Raw genomic sequence first — 16,042 nt, 5'->3', positions numbered from 1 at the left:
TGATCCACCTTTTCTGGAAAACCTTTGGAGCTATCCCCAGTATCTTAACTAAGCCAAAGTACACGCAATAGAAATAGTTGTACAGTCATACCTCAGGTTGAAGTAGCTTCGGCTTGAGCATTTTTGGGTTGTGCTCCGCGGCAACCCAGAAGTAACAGAACGCGTTACTTCCGGGTTTCGCCGTTTGCACATGCACAGACTCTCAAGATGACGTTATGCGTGGAAGCGGCGAATCGCAACCCGCAGACGCAGGGACGCGGGTTGCGTTCGCTTCAGGATGCGAACAGGGCTCCAGAACGGATCCCGTACGCATCCAGAGGTACCACTGTATTACATATTCCCCTCCTTTCCCTTTTAAGGAGATCCGGTGGCATAACTGACTCTATACTCCCATCTTCCTCGTAACCTACACTCACTGGCGGAGGAATCAGAGTGTGGAGGGAGCAGATCGCCCCCGATACCATTATTCCAGTAGGGTGCCATCGTGGTGCCCCCCAGACATGCGCCATGCCCCCCATGTGGCGGACGCCGTGCCCCCACAGGTGCACGTCATGCCCCCCGGGGGGCGCCAGCCACCCCCCCCCACCTGCTCTCAACCCCTGGTAGCGGAGCATGCAGCTTCACCACTGCCTACACTCTTAGATAATCATTATTTCAAGGTCACCTAGCAAACTTGATGCAGAATGTGGTTCTGAACCCAGGTCTCTGTTCTGGCTTTCCAACTGTGGGCTAATTGGGGGGGGGGAGGGGGAGAGAGAGGAAGCATTTCACTCCCATTCCCACAGTGTACAGTTGTGAAGTAATAATCATTCATGTCCTGTTAGATACAAGTAAATGCACAATTTTTGAAACGTTCATTGATTTGTTAATGTTTGTTTGCCTGGTTGCGCAACAACATTCCCATAACCACAAGGCTTCCCCTTTCCAATTATTGACATCAAGATTACTCTACTGATGGATTCTTAAATATGTATGATGGAAGTCATCTTTAAAGCGGTAAGCCAGAAGCTAATTGGAAAAGAAGATGCACTTCATAATAGAAAAAGGACAAGTTGTCCTCGGTCAGTAGAATCTCTGCAGAAAGAAAGAAAATGTCTAAAGAAAGAAAAATTACTATTATAAATACAGGAAGAAGTAGATTTCAAGGGACAGTAATGAAAACATTAACAGGAAGACAAGTGGAAGTTTGCTAAATGGCCTTGGCATTTAGATCTGCTCTAGATTGTTTCTTAGGCTTGTAAGGATAACCTCACACTTGCCACCCTAAATTGGGAGGATTGTTAACAGTTTTTTTCCATCTGCAGAGGCATCTCGGGTAACATGGGTGGGGAAATTAGCTGTTCCCTATGATAGGATTCAGCAACTAGTCACCCTTCCCCTCCCAAGAGGGGTTTGGAAGAGCAGTCCATGTCAATCCCTGCCAGTAGGCCTTTGCATCAATGCCATTTGAGTAAGTGGCAATGGGGTCCATCAGAGACCCACCCCATTCTCTATTAAAAAGCATCAACGGTCCTTTGCCCAAACTGGTTGCTGACTTCTGGGCCAGGGGAATGGTGATGAATGAAGCAACCATGGTTCTGAGGGCCAAGAGGAGCTAGGCGGCAAATCTTTTGTCTGGACGCTTATCTGAGAGCTAGCCCTATTGAATCTAGAGTGAGACTTGCTTCTAAGTAAACATGAATAGGATCACACCGTTCGTCCTCATGGCCAAACATGGAAGGAAAACTAATAATTAAAATAAATAAAAACCCGCATCTTCTAAAAAGCAGGGGTTTTGTTTACCAACGAGAACGCATGCTTTTATTTGTTAGGATGCTGCGTCCAGCCCCCCTCCCCCCACACACCTGAACGCCACCCACGTGACACGGTCGGGTCTAATGTTGTGAAAGCTGCAGGGAAGGAAGGACAGCACCATGATGATGAGCCAATGAAGCAGACCGGGGCGCGCTTTCTCCCTCCAAGCCAGCCCTCAATCCCGCATCGATCCCCGCCCTGTTTGTCCCAGAGCTCTGGGCAGACCTGCCCTTTTGCCGCCGCGACCTTCCTCGTCCTCCCTCCAGCCGACGCCACAGTGGGAGGCAGGCTTGGGTGAGTGCGCCTGGATCGCGGGGAGGGGGGGGGATGTTTCAGGGTAGATGAATCGATCCTGAGGTTTATTTATTTATTTGTTTGTTTTCCCCAAGGCAGGAGAGCCATGACATCACCCCTCCTGCATGCAAAGGCACAAAGGCGAGAAGCAGCTGCAGGAGGACGGTGATGATGATGTTGCAGAGCTCGCCAAGGAGACCCGGCGCGGCTGCTGCTCACGCTGCTCTCGCTTTCCTTTTCCTCTTCCTCCTCCGCCTCTAACTAAGCCTCCGGCTCGCCGCCTGCTTCTCCCCCCGATGCAGACGCCGGCCCTGGCTGCGCCCGTGCTCGTTGGGGGAACCGGGATCCAGCGCCGCCCTCGCCGCGCAGCATGCCCTGGGGGGTTGGCTTCGCCTCGTCCAGGTCGTGCGTGGTGGATCTCAGCCGGAACCAGAGCCTCTGGTGCGCGGGCTCCGACGAGCGCTTCTCCTTTTATGGGGAGATCATCGCTTTCCCTCTGCAGGATTACGGCGGGGTCATGGCCGGGCTGGGGTCCGATTCGTGGTGGAAGAAAACCCTCTATCTGACCGGGGGAGCCTTGCTCGCCGCCGCCGCCTACCTGCTCCACGAGCTCCTGGCCATCAGGTGAGAGGGGGGCACCTCCGGGGGGGTGTCTTTGGGAGAGAGAGATGGAGAGCTAAGAGGTGCAAAATAGCGCGCAGCAAGGGCACCCCTAGGGACGAGGGTTGTTTTCCTAGGGTGGGGTGGGGGGATTCCTTGCTGGGTGGGGGAAGGGACGGGTTGTGATCAGCCATCATGCATCGATCAAATGGGTTCCAGGATACCCGCAGAAAGAGAAGCTGCACCTCCTTTGTTTCAATGTGGACCATCACAACTGCAGGCCCAAGTCTGAGCCCAAGGTCCATCAACCCCGGAACCTGTTTTCAGTGCCAGTGCTCCCGTGAAATGCTTGTCATGGGCCTCTGAGCATATGTAGAGTGTTTTTATGGCACTGAGTGAATGCAGCTGAAGGGTGGGGGGCTTCCAGGTGCGATTTGCAGACAGGTTTTCATGCCCCCCCCCATGAATAAAGGTGAGTTTTATAATACGCTTCAAGCTGATCAGGCCATGCCAACTATGTTTTAAGGTTAGGGGCCATGGAAAAATAATATCCCAATATTAATATATGCACAGGTCTTAAATGCTAGCAGTTGATGTGGACACTTCGTAGGGGTGTGGTTTGTTTTGGGTTTCTTGCAATGTGGTTATTATGGAGTACTTGACACACAGCCAAATAATACTGGTTGGGCATACAGAATAGTAGTCCCCATGGTCAGCCTTCTGACAAATAGGGCTTGCACTGGAGACTTTCTGGTGGGTTGTGGCATTGGTTTATATGGCCCTCTCTATCCTATTATAGGTATGTGTTTATGCTGCAAATCATATGATATGAGCACCAAATATGACAGAAATGGGTGTAGAAAACAGGGAGAGGGGGAGAATCAGAGCGTAAACTTCCGTTACCTCATTTTCATGTATTGGATAGCAACTCCATTCAGTTGGGATGCACCTTCTGTTATCTCTGCTTCTGTTATCATTTTGAGTCATAATACGTCACCTTTACAAAACTGCTTACTGTGGGATTTTTCCATGGCACACAGCTGTCCATTCCCTGTCCTTCACTAGTGTTTCACATTTTAAACTCTAAATGATCAGTGTGTTGTCGGAGGGGCCAGAGGCAAAAGCGATTGAAGAAGCAAATGTAAATTTCACATTGATACACTAGGCTAGTTTCCAGGCAACCAAGGGGCATTATGGGAGTTCCACAAAACATTTCAGCCAGGAAAAGACACTCAAGAGAGATATGAAGTAGGACTGGGGAAAGGCCCAAGGGCCAGACAGGGAAGCCTGAGGGGCTACATTTGGCTCCCAGGCCTGTAGTTCCTCATTGCTCTAAGTCTTCAAGTTCCACCCAAACATAGCAGTTCCACTAAATATCTGGTCAGCCTCTAACTTTCTGGCAATGCTACTTCTTTGGGGAAGGTATTAGGAGGTGGTAATGGTGGGATGAACCCAGACCCAAAAAACTTCCTGCTAGTCCCACTGCCATAAATAAGTCACCACATCCTCCACACACCCCTCTCTCTTTTGCAATTGGAGAATCAGTTAGTGTTTCTCATCTGACACATGTTTACATTCTCCCACAGTTGCTGAATTGTACCCCAAACCCTCCAAAGCTGTCCCAGATCTGCGAAGCACCTTTCTTACACTCCCTTACCTTCAGACACGAGGGTTTGTTGACATAAAAGTCAATATAGATGTGCCTCCTACTTCAAAATGATACCATCTCCATCTATTTGCAATGGTCTTCTTGCACTGTAGTATAGCTTGCTGTAAAGGCCACAAACAGCTTAAAACGAGAGACCATCAATGTTTAGATAAATTATGCAGCTGTGATTGTCATAGGCCAGAACCTGAAATTAACAACTGGTGCCGTAGTTGGTCTTTATTATTCTTGTAAACTATATTAAATAACTGTAGCATGAGTCCTGGCTGTCTTGGGACAGCACCTGGCAAACTATTTCTCCTATAGATCTAGATGATAAGTTTGGAGTGGTGGTGATGGCAACATCCAGAGATTATTGGGACAGATTTATTCTGGTAGACAAAGGAGCCATCCTTGCACAAAACAGGAGTAAACAGATTGATATCTGTGACATCTGAGAACTGTTGCAAATTGCCACGAGAGAAACAAGAACAACTAAAGATGGAAATGCATACCTTTATTCTACAATTTTGAGTAAGCTTGTAAAATGAATTAGGTGGATTTATCCTGAATTGCTGTTTGTGCTGGCCTGAGTCATCAGAGGAGAAGACTCTTGTAACACTGGTTAGTCAGTGCTCCAGAAAATCATTAGAGATTTTGCTATGGTTGCAATCAGGAAATGGAGCACTGTAGTAATTTATGCACTCATTTAGGTCTTTGACACCAAGCAAGGCCAATATCACCTATCTGTTGCAGTAGAGATGAGAGCAGAGTGTCACTCTACGCACAAGTGAAAGTACCTGATAAGGGATTGTGCCCTCTAGGTTTCTTCTGGTTACTAAGCAAGGGGAGAGATAACTCTGTCTCCCTAAAAACAACAACTTTGATTCCCTAAAAAAAGTTAAACAACTCTGGTAAATACAATGCGTAGATCACTGCCAGTTTTTTTAGTGGGAGTAGATTGCAGTCTCTCGGCAGCTGGACACCCCTGATCTAGGCCAACCCCTATAGTGCAGGAATACGCAGCTGTGCTGTATGGGAATTGAACCTGCAACCTTGGAGTTATCAGCACCACAGTCTCTAACCAACTGTGGTTAAAGACACGCAGCAATTCTTTTTGTAGCAGGAGCTGGTGGAAGCTCAAAAGCACTGAGGAAGGCGAGTGGAGAGAGATTTCTTCCTTATTCCAAGGATGAGGGAAACAGTGCTTCAGAGTCCAGTGTAGACACTCCCCACCCCATCTCAGAGGATGTTGAGCTTGCCACAGATAAGACACAGGTATCAAACAGGAGAAGGGTGAATGGGAAGAAAAAAAGAGCCAGAGGGCATTCTTGTTTCACTCTAACCAACTTTGCATTCTTTGTAACTATATTTACTGCTTAAACAGCACAGCCTTAAGGCCAATATCTGTTCCCTGGCATTAGTACAACGATACTTTCTGTAGCTGAAGCTAGACTGGACTGTCTATGGGAAATTTTGATATCCGGACATTGCATTAAGAGCTCAACCTGTTGGAATGGAATTTTCTAAAAGTGCTGGGTGGGAGATACTTGGGATAGGCACACATAGTGATGAACAGTTGTGTGTCATGCATCTAGTGGTAAGTATATTTGCAGGTGAACCTCTGGGGCCAGAGTTCATGGTGAAGCCACTGGGTATCACACTGATGCCTGACAGCAAGTGGAAGGTTTACTGTAGCTTTGATAAGGTCTCCTAGTTCATGAAGGTCTGCCTTTGTGCTACACAAGGACATTGCCACTTAGTCCTATGTATCCTTACTGCCTTGTAGCTACGTTTTGTTCTCACTGTTCTTTTAATGGTTTTTTTGGTTATATTTGTTCACCTCCCTGATATCTTTGATGATGGGTGACTTATAAATCTTAATAAAATAAAAATAAATAGGATCCCCACATCATACAGTTTAAATAATTATTCTGGAGAACTGAAACTGGAATGCCCTCACACTGCCTTCCCTCTCTGTCTGCCTTTAGTGATTCTCTGCTAACCTTCTGCCTCTTTCTAGTCTCTTCACTCTCTGACCAACTGTTCTCTCATGACTGGCTCCATACAGGGCAGTCCTTCCTTTCCCCTTTTCCTTTCCCTGCTTCTGTTGCGTTCCTCCACCCCTGCCAGAATCCTCTGAGCAATCATCAGAGTTCTCTCTGCACTTCTGAATCCCCATTAGCCTATAAATGTGAGGACGAATGATCTCTGAATAGATTGTCTGCTAAAGAACCTATGACAATTTGACCCTTTTCAATTCTCCTGACCCATATAACAACAAGATTCTTTTGTTAACTGAAGCCTTGCAAGTATGTAACAAAAAACACAATATTTTGAAACTGTTATTGGCCTAACCATTTCTTAGACTGCCTGCTGAACCCAAGCACTTTGTGTTTTTCCTGGCTCTCTAGACAGGAGCAGGAGGCTCCTCTCCTCTCATCCCGCCCCAATTGACGCAGTGGACAATTTTCATCCAAAAGTATGCATATCATAACAATATTATTGTATTTGGACTTTACCTTAACTGTGAAGTTTCTTCACAGAGCTACTGTCAGGTTGACTTCGGTAAAGTATAAGATAACCTGTAAGAGATTAGGAGAAGCACAATAATAAATACTGTTGTTGTCACAGGACTAGCACATTTTGAGTTGTGTGGGACAAAGGCTCATAGTAAGAGTTTTATTCTATCAATCTCTTCATACAGGGTGCCTCATAGCAACTGAAGCCCCCTATAACCAGAGTTCCTTTTGGCTTATCCAGCTTTTATTTATCCACAAGTTTTATGTGTATCCCATCTCATTAAAATCAATGGGATTATAGAATGTGGAAATCTGATTAGCACCACTGAGGGAAATAATCTATGAAAACAAAGGATTTGCTGATCTGCATGTTTTAGTTTTCATGAATTATCAAGCTTTCTGTATCATTTTAATGCATGTGGCGGATGTCCAACCAAAGTGGGTGGGTGTTGTACATAATATTCAGGGCTCCATGTGTTTTATTTATTTTAAAATTCAAAATAAGTACAGTTGCATATACCTGCATAACTTCTGTTCACTTGTAGGACAGGCAAAGAGCTGTGCAAGGCACTGGGGCCGCATTATCTTGGCCACTACTTCCCCTGCCCTCTGCCAGTGTCCTAAGTAGCCCTGCCATGTGGCAGACTTTGGGCAGCATTGAAGAAAATAGTTTCATTAGCACAAGGATTTCCATTTGCTGAATGGAACTTCCTCTTCCTGTGTTCTTCCTTTTTGCTCTGGTTCCTCCCCCAACCCTTTGGAGCAGATTTGTGTGGGCACACAGGGCAATGAGAGGGAGGGGAAGATCAATTGCACAAATGGAAATCCTTATGTTGACAGAACTACCGTATTTTTCGCTCTATAACACGCACCTGACCATAACACGCACATTGTTTTTAGAGGAGGAAAACAAGGGAAAAAATATTCTGAATGAAACAGTGGACGTATCATTTTTGTGCTTCATGCTGTGGCCACAGACATGTGATCTGATGGTGAATTTGGGGTGACCCAATGCAAAAATCCTGAGAATCCATGTGGATCCATGCTTTGTAACCACGTTTTTGCACCATTGCAGCCCCAGGCAACAGTGGGTGCGTGATTTGGGGGGGGGGGGGCAGGCTGTAGCCATGGACATGCTATGTGCTCTGATGGTGAATTTGGGGTGACCCAATGCAAAGATCCTGAGGATCCATGTGGATCCATGCTTTGTAACCACATTTTAAGTGGGGGGGGGGGGAAGGAAAAACACAGAAGGCTAAGAATGCAGGAGAGGGCTATAACGTGAGGAAAGGAAGGCAAAAGTTTCTACCCACCCACCCACCCAAGCCAGCCAGCGCTCTCTCTCTCTCTCCCTCCCACCTGCATGTTTTCCGGCTGCCTGATATATATATATTTTAATTGCCTTGACAGAAGAAAGCATTTTAACTGCATTAAGAACTATTTAGCAGCGAAACCTAAGCTTTGCCATCCCTTAAGAGGTACAGACACTGTAATCTTCCAGATCGCATGAATTTACAGGCAAAACACTGTTTAAGGATTTCATCCTTTTAAATGGAAGAAAGCATATTTGAATGCTGTGTGTCTCCAAAAACAAAAAGCAGGAAGTCAAATCAGAATTTTAAGCTGAACCTGTAATCTCTCTTCCCTTCACAAACATTGTTCCCTCCGGAGCATGGAGAGGAATTAGAAAGACGCTCTGCTTTCCCCTCTTCTTGCCTGGAGGGGAGGGGCTTTCCCTGCTCTTTGTTTGGACGCTCTGCTCTCCTCTCTACTTGCCTGGAGGGGAGGGGCTTTCCCTGCTCTTTGTTCCGTTTGAGCAAACACAGCAAGGAAACAGAGGAGGGTGGGCAGTAAGACCCAGAGGCAGAATGCAGGAAAGCAGCCGCTTCCTCTTTTCAGGTTTCCCTTCTCCGTGAAGCGCGGTTTGATTTTTGCCTGATTTTTCGGCTCCAGGGACCACACATTCGCTCCATAACACGCACAGACATTTCCCCTTCCTTTTTAGGAGAAAAAATCTGCGTGTTATAGAGAGAAAAATACGGTACTTTTCTGGACAGTGGACCTCATGCACCATTAAGCCTGGGAGCTGCTTGAGTGGGTAGATGTGTGCATTGCACACCTGTTTCCTAGAGTGGTTGTTCTAAGGTGGCGCCATATTGGACAAGGTGGCGCCACCCTAAAGCAACCACTCTAGGAATCCTGCTCTTCCTGATGCTCCTGGGACTAGGATAGGGGATGAAGACAAAGGTGGAGGCAATAGATCATATTGAAGAGCCAGAATGGTGTAGTGCTGAGATTGTCAGACTAGGACCAGGGAAACCCAGGTTTGAATCCTTACTCAGCTATAAAGTTTACTAGAAGATACAGGGCCAGTCCCTATCTTTCAGCTGCTAGGCTGTTTCATAGGGTGTTGTGAAAGTAAAATTGATTGAGGAAGAACCATGTATGGCATCCTTATGTAAGAAATACCTTTGTAAATATTTGCACCCCAGGGTTCTGGGACTTTTAACCAAATCTGTTTCAGCAATCTTAGTGGATTGAACCTTGCTTTTAAAATAGAGGTAAACTGATCTTCTCAGGATGTTAACTTCCTTGGTCAATACTAAATGTCCTGCTTGCTGATATTGGGATTTCAGAATATACACAAGCCTGGTTATATTTATTGTGAAATGGTTCCTCACAGGCATAGAAAAAATTAAGTTGATCCTTGGATTGACTTGACTGAGTTTATTTGAAATAAGGAAGGTGGGTGGAGGGAAAGAGTAATTATCTCACCATGAGGACTATAAGCTTGCTTCAAAAGAAAAAAAGGGACTTCTCAACATTCTAACTTCAAAGGCTTTTGCCAAGTACTTTGGGTCTATTGCTATATGTTATCTTCTCCTTCAACATGCTACAAGTACCATGCTAATTTTAGTATAGCATAATGTCCTGATAATTTTAAAGTAATACTCAGCAGCATTAGATATGAACTAATAATAAATCAAGGCTTATGTTTGCTATCAAGGCAGTTTCTGGACAAGATGGCATCTCTACATGTAACACTTTCATCATAACCATGAATATGGTCATTTGTGTGTATATGAATTTAACTGTGGAAGGTTTTAGATATTTGGAATATTGAATCATCTTGACTTGGCTTATTTTACCTTTGCAGTCCAAAGTGCTTCTTAGTGACTTAAAGCTTAATGAATACAAAATGGTGGCAGCCTATTGAATGACATAAGGAAAGTTTGCCTCAGCAGTTGCATTGTGCTTTGCAAGTTTGACATATTGATGCTGTATGACGCATGATGGATTCTGTTTTGTAAAACTTACTCGCTTGTTTTGCTTATAGGAAAGAGCAAGAGGTTGATTCAAAAGATGCTATTATACTGCATCAGTTTTCAAGGCCAAACAATGGTATTCCGAGTTTATCTCCTTTCTGTTTGAAAATGGAGACTTACTTAAGGATGGCTGATTTGCCCTACCAGGTAAACTTGTGCATGTTATGTTACTTTGGCTACTTACAGGCGCATGATGCCACCTATTTTAGGACCATATGCCTCGCCTAGAGGATAGGTGTATTGGTCTGTTCTAATGAGAAAAGAGTCCCGTGGTGCAGTCATTGCAGAACAGTACCACCTCATGATGCAAGTTTTTAGGCAGCTTGTTGGAAAACTCTCCCATATTGCACTCTTGGTGGAAAGCTTAAACATGGGAACACATAACTCTTTACAAGTAAGCTTTGACATGTGTGTAGTAGACAGGTTTGTGGGTGGGACTGTTTTCAAAAAATGATCCTTGTATATAAATGATGTAGTACAGTCATGCCAGAGTTCTGTACCATGTGATTGTCTCCTTCTTTAATCAATTATTCTTAGGGTTGCCTTCTGATTAAGGTGACATTTACTTGATTGAACATGTTAATTTTAGTAGATAGATAAATATATTAGGTGTGTCCATAAAAATAACAATTCTGATTTTAAAAAACCATAGCTTAATACCGAATTTCAGTCTATCTCTACCATTTACACACACACACACACACACACACACACACACACACTTTTGTGTTTTTCTGACTCTTCATGGTTCTTGCTGCTTCCAAAATTCACAGAGATGAAGACTCCGCTACCCCTTGCTAAGAAAGTAACAGCCATATGAGTGTAAGGCTGCATAGCTATCTCACACATTCCTTACCTTATCCAGTGAGCAACCCAAAGTCCAAGAGAGCAGTATGCATCTGGACTGAATTTTCATGAAGACAAGTGGAACAGCCCAGGGGGACCAGGTCAGAAGAGCATTTCTAGAGTAGAATATTCCTTTTTAGGAAGCAGATGAACATTGGAACAAGTCAGACCATTAGTTCATCTAGCCCAATATTGTAGCCACTGGCAGGTAGTGGCTTTCCAGAATTTCAGCCAGGAGATTCTTCCCAGCCATAGCTGGGGACTGAACTTGGGACAATTTATATGCACAGCATATTCTCTACCACTGAACTACTACCCCTACGTTTGCTTTAAAACATGCAGAATCGCAGTGGGCTCTGCCACATAATTTTGCTGTGCGGAGTGCTCCTGTTTAATCTTGTGGTGCCCATGAGCCATGCTGTCCCCAGATATTCCCTTCTGCCTCTGTCAAAGACACCTAGCATTTCATGGTCATTGAGAATGCTCTTTCCAGGGTGTCTGTATCCCCATTCTTTAGTTACCCCCACCTTCTGAAAACCTGGAAGTGGGGGGTGTTTCCCCTGAGCCTGCTGCTACTTCCCTCTTGTAAGCGGGTGATGCGATTTTGGCTACGAAAGCACTGTCACTTGCCTCTGCACACTGGAAATAGAGGGAGTTGTTCAGGTTTGCTTAGGGACTGCCTGAACACCTGCCTGGTGGTGTTAATACATTTTGTACCTGCTATTTGCAATTCCATGTGGAAGGGAAAGCAACTGCTGTTAAAAAGCAATTATTTCTTGGGTATATCCTGATTATACTGAAGTTTGTCTTTTCACATCCCTCGCTATTTTTGTCAAGGACAGATTCGGGAAGAAGATTTTATTATTGTGGCACTTTCAGTAGATTGGGAGCTGACTGTTGTCTTAACTCGGTGAGGTCCATACATGTGCAGAAGAGGTTCCCTCTCTTGCACGGCCTGCTGGAACCTGCCTGCCCAATGGTACCATTCACATGTGCCAGGCTTGCGTCATTCCCACTGCTACACGTGACAAGAACATAGAAACCATATTGTTTTGGCATATTGGCAAAGGGTTGTAACAAACGACTGCTATTATTAGCCATGTGAATTTTACAGCCCATTTTGAACTGGATTCCCCAAGCCCAAATTTATTTATTTTTTCTGCTACCCCCCACAGATTTGATGTCTTTTAGCAGGTTTATTTGACTTTGTTTCCCATGTAACTAAAAGTAGAATTGTTATATTTGATTAGGGGATCAATAAAACACTTCGTATGGTTTAAATGTTAATTTGTTAAAAATAATTCCCATGTAAAGGTGGGGTTTTTTTTTTGAATACTTGTAAATATGTGAGAGGGAGAGGGAGAGGAGAAACACGTAGTGTTGCTGGAAGGGAAGGTGAGATATAAATATAATGACTCGGTTGCACACTCTTTGCTTATATTGTTTAGATATTAAGGGGGTGGGAGAAATGAAGGTGATCAAAACATAGCAGGCCTGAAGAACTGTGCTCATGAATGTGCTTCCTAGGATTAGACTCATGAGAAGAAGTTAATTGCAGCTTTGATTTTAGATTTGACTGGTTTTGTCTCCATTCCAATTGCTCAATTTGACTAGCATTATGTTGGTTCATTATGTTACTAATTAAATTTGTGAAGCAATGGATTTCTAAAAGTAGAGAATGATTTACATAAAAATGTAGCAGCAGAGGCTTTTTTTTTGTTTTAAAAAACATAATTTGAAAAAAAATCCATCTTGGAAAATTCCCACCAAACATTTTTTCTACCCAACGTCACTGGGTGTTATGCTTGACTATCATCTATCTATCATCTATCTATCCTCTCTATCATGTCATCACCATTATTAACTACCTGATGGGCTCTGTATGTTGCCTTTCTTGTTCTTCCTTTGCTGTTTCACCTGCCTTTAACCCTCTGCCACCTTCTTGTAGTGAGCCATATTCAAATGGGAATGGGAAGGCAGGTGTTTGACATGCAGAAAGAATTGGTTACCCATACTGGAACACTTGAAAGAATAAGGGCTAGATCTGGGTTGCAATTGAACCCTCCCACCCTCAGTCTAGCCATCTGTCTTTATTGGACTTGCCAAGGGATTAAAGTTGGTGGTAGAGTCTCATATGCACCCACACCCACAGAGTCTGAAAAATCCAGCTGAGGGCTATCTCACTTTTTGCAATTTTGCCTGTTACCTACTTTTGGTCTATAAATGTCCAAAAATGTAGGCTGGTTCAGGAGATGGGCATGCATACCTACACAGGTCTAGGGAGCTCATTACAGTTTGGAATAGAGAGGTGCCAAATTTACCTTTAAAGCATGTTTCTGACTCTAGAAATGAGGCATCTGTGATTTCTCCTGCCCAGTTACCCATCCCTGTCTGCTCTTGTTATCCTTCTCTGTTGCTCAGCTCAAGCTACACTTGAGAGTCCCCCTGCAGCAAATTTTCCTGCGGGCAGAGAATGAAAGCATAAAAGGTAGATAAAACACCTCACCATTCATTCAGGAGCAGACATAATGCTTGGTTGTGACCTGTGGGTTTGTTGTTGACTTAGCAATAGAGCCTGAATTACTGATTTGTGATTGTTGTGTTGTTATTATTTTTTAAATGTGTGTTTGATTTCTCCCCCTGTTTTTGTTTTGGTACTTCTTTTCTTAGAACTACTTTGATGGAAAACTTTCCCCTCAAGGGAAAATGCCGTGGATTGAATACAATTGCAAAAAAGTGTCCGGCACAGAATTCATTATTGATTTTCTGGAAGAGAAGCTTGGAGTCAATTTAAACAAACATCTTGGCCCACATGAAAGAGCTGTTTCTAGAGCTGTTACAAAAATGGTGGAGGAGCACTTTTACTGGTAAGTTGCCATGGATATTAGATGCTCTCTGGTGATTTCAGATGTGATAGCACACTTGTTAGACCCAATTCTCTTTTCTGTCTTCTAGTTTTATTAGCATTGTCTTTCTGCTTACTCACACCACCCGAAAATATTCCATTCACCCCAAAAGACAAGGGGGCACAGATTTGCATAAACTTTGCACATCAGGGTTGCCAACCTGAATAAAACATTTGGGAGGGGGCAAGTAAGTCCTGCCCCACATAATTGATCACAAGATGTGGGGCACACACCATTTGAATGGCAATGCTCATCAACTTTGAGGGGGCCCGGGAATATCTATGTCTGCATAGAAATATAGGGCTGCAGCCTCTGTTCATCTCTCTTTAATTTTGATAGCAAGCCTGCCCTTTCCCAAGGGCTACAGCAGTTGCCCAAAGTGGTTTTCTGACCTCCTAAGGCTTTCAGTCTAATCAATCAGCTATAAGGCAACAAGTAGGAAGGAACAAAATGAAGGGATTATCCAAAATTGAAATACAGATAATAAAGGTGGCTGAAAATACACAGTCCCATCTACTTCCATTTCCTTGCACCTAGGCTTATTCTCTTGTTGTTGACTCATCAAGTCAACAAATGCCTCCCATGGACCCCAGGGAGAGCAAAACTGACTTGGAGGATTTATGATAATGGAAAAAGCACAGTTAGAATGCCATAGAGAGATTTCATGTTCTTAGACATTCAATGTTTGCTTCCATAATAAGTCAGTAAAAGCCAGCTGCTTCACCTCCCTAATCAAAGGCAGGATTCTTCACGCAGCAGCCTGTTTTAAGCCATTTTCTGAATTAACTTATGCTACCCCATATTATATTTTACATTCGATTCATGTTATTCAACTTCTCCACTTCAGTACATTTAGTTCAGAATTGTACCATCTAGATATGCCTGCAAAGCCTCCCGAGTTTCAAGAAATTTCCCCAAAGATTCTGTATGGTTTTGGGCCATTTCAAAGCAGCTGACACCATACAATGGCAATGTGCTTGGAGATGGAAGGAGCATGTGCTGAAGGCAAACAGTGCATTTCTGAAGTCAAATGGGTTCTGGCCCTGTAAGCTGCCTGGATGGGATTGCAGTCCCTATAGATTGCAGTCCAAGGTGCTTTGAGCTCCTTCATAGTTGCCACTGTCATCATCAGCATCAATGCCTGCTTACCCCATATACTCATTGTATACAAGGAAGAATTCCTGATGGAATGTTGCCTGTCGAGAAAGAAAGGTCCAAGAGCTCCCTCTAAAATAGGTACCCATTGTTATCTGTTACTAGAAATATTGGAAGCAGCCTTATACTGAATCAGATCATTGGTCAGATCAATTTTGTCTACACCGACTGGCAACAGCTACCCAGGGTTTCAGACAGGGGGCATTCCCAGACCTGTCTGGAGATGCTGGGGAATTGAAATGATTAAAATTATACTTGGTTTTTCCTTCTCAGCAATAAAGGTGCAGGACAGAGGAGATGAAGCTGGGAGAGTTCCTCCCTTCCATTACATTCCTCTTCAACCACTGCTTTGTTATTTCCTTTAAAGTACTGCTATTGATGTCGTCTCTCTCTTGTTCCATTTCAGCAAGTAGTTTAGCTTGATAAATAATTAAGGGTTGGATCCACAAAAGACTTTTGCTGTGCTGGCGTGACTCTCTTTTTCCCCCTCCTCCTCCTCCTCCTTTCCAACCCTCCCCAACTCAGCTTCTGCAGCTGAGCTCTGGCAACCCAGAGTGCTTCCCAACGCACATTCGCCCTGATTTCTTTGCAGGGAGATTAGACTGTGTTGGCTATTGAATGAGCATGCATTCTCTTTTGATTATGGGGAGGTTAGATGATGTTGTGTCATCCCATGCTTAAAACAAGCAAACAAATATTTTTGGAAGGTTTTTCATATTTCAGCGTGTATACATACACATTGACTGCAGAATAGATTGTGATATTATAAAAGTATATCCAAAACTAAATACTAAACAAAAGAACCCAAACAATCAGGGAGGGGAGAGAAATAAATATAATAAACATGTCATCCTTGAACAATGCATCTTGATCTATAGAAGGCATAAAAAAACAGTAGTGTATGCTGAACATTTCAGATTTGCATTCAGGGAGATTAGGCAACATTGGCAACTG

The 16,042-nt window shown here is 44.0% G+C and overlaps 1 protein-coding gene across 3 annotated transcripts in view; it reads left to right on the top strand.

Annotated features, from left to right (window-relative positions):
* Positions 1 to 1,783: 1,783 nt before the first annotated feature.
* FAXC (failed axon connections homolog, metaxin like GST domain containing) overlaps positions 1,784 to 16,042 on the top strand; it is a 29,597-nt gene continuing 15,338 nt past the window's right edge. The window contains exons 1-4 of one of the 3 annotated variants that reach the window (XM_081186653.1): positions 1,784 to 2,088; positions 2,188 to 2,712; positions 10,193 to 10,328; positions 13,698 to 13,894. In XM_081186653.1, the coding sequence (XP_081042779.1) occupies positions 2,459 to 2,712; positions 10,193 to 10,328; positions 13,698 to 13,894 (587 nt within the window). In that variant the 5' untranslated portion in view covers positions 1,784 to 2,088; positions 2,188 to 2,458. Of the gene's footprint in view, positions 2,089 to 2,108; positions 2,713 to 10,192; positions 10,329 to 13,697; positions 13,895 to 16,042 lie in introns of those variants that run through there. The other 2 variants (XM_081186651.1, XM_081186652.1) reach the window with 2 other exon arrangements.

The sequence above is a fragment of the Podarcis bocagei genome (genome assembly GCF_964188305.1).
Source record: "Podarcis bocagei genome assembly, chromosome: 3".
NCBI classification, from domain to species: domain Eukaryota; kingdom Metazoa; phylum Chordata; class Lepidosauria; order Squamata; family Lacertidae; genus Podarcis; species Podarcis bocagei.
The sequence above is the reverse complement of the archived record's forward strand: the minus strand, read 5'-3'. Positions and strand labels throughout refer to the sequence as shown.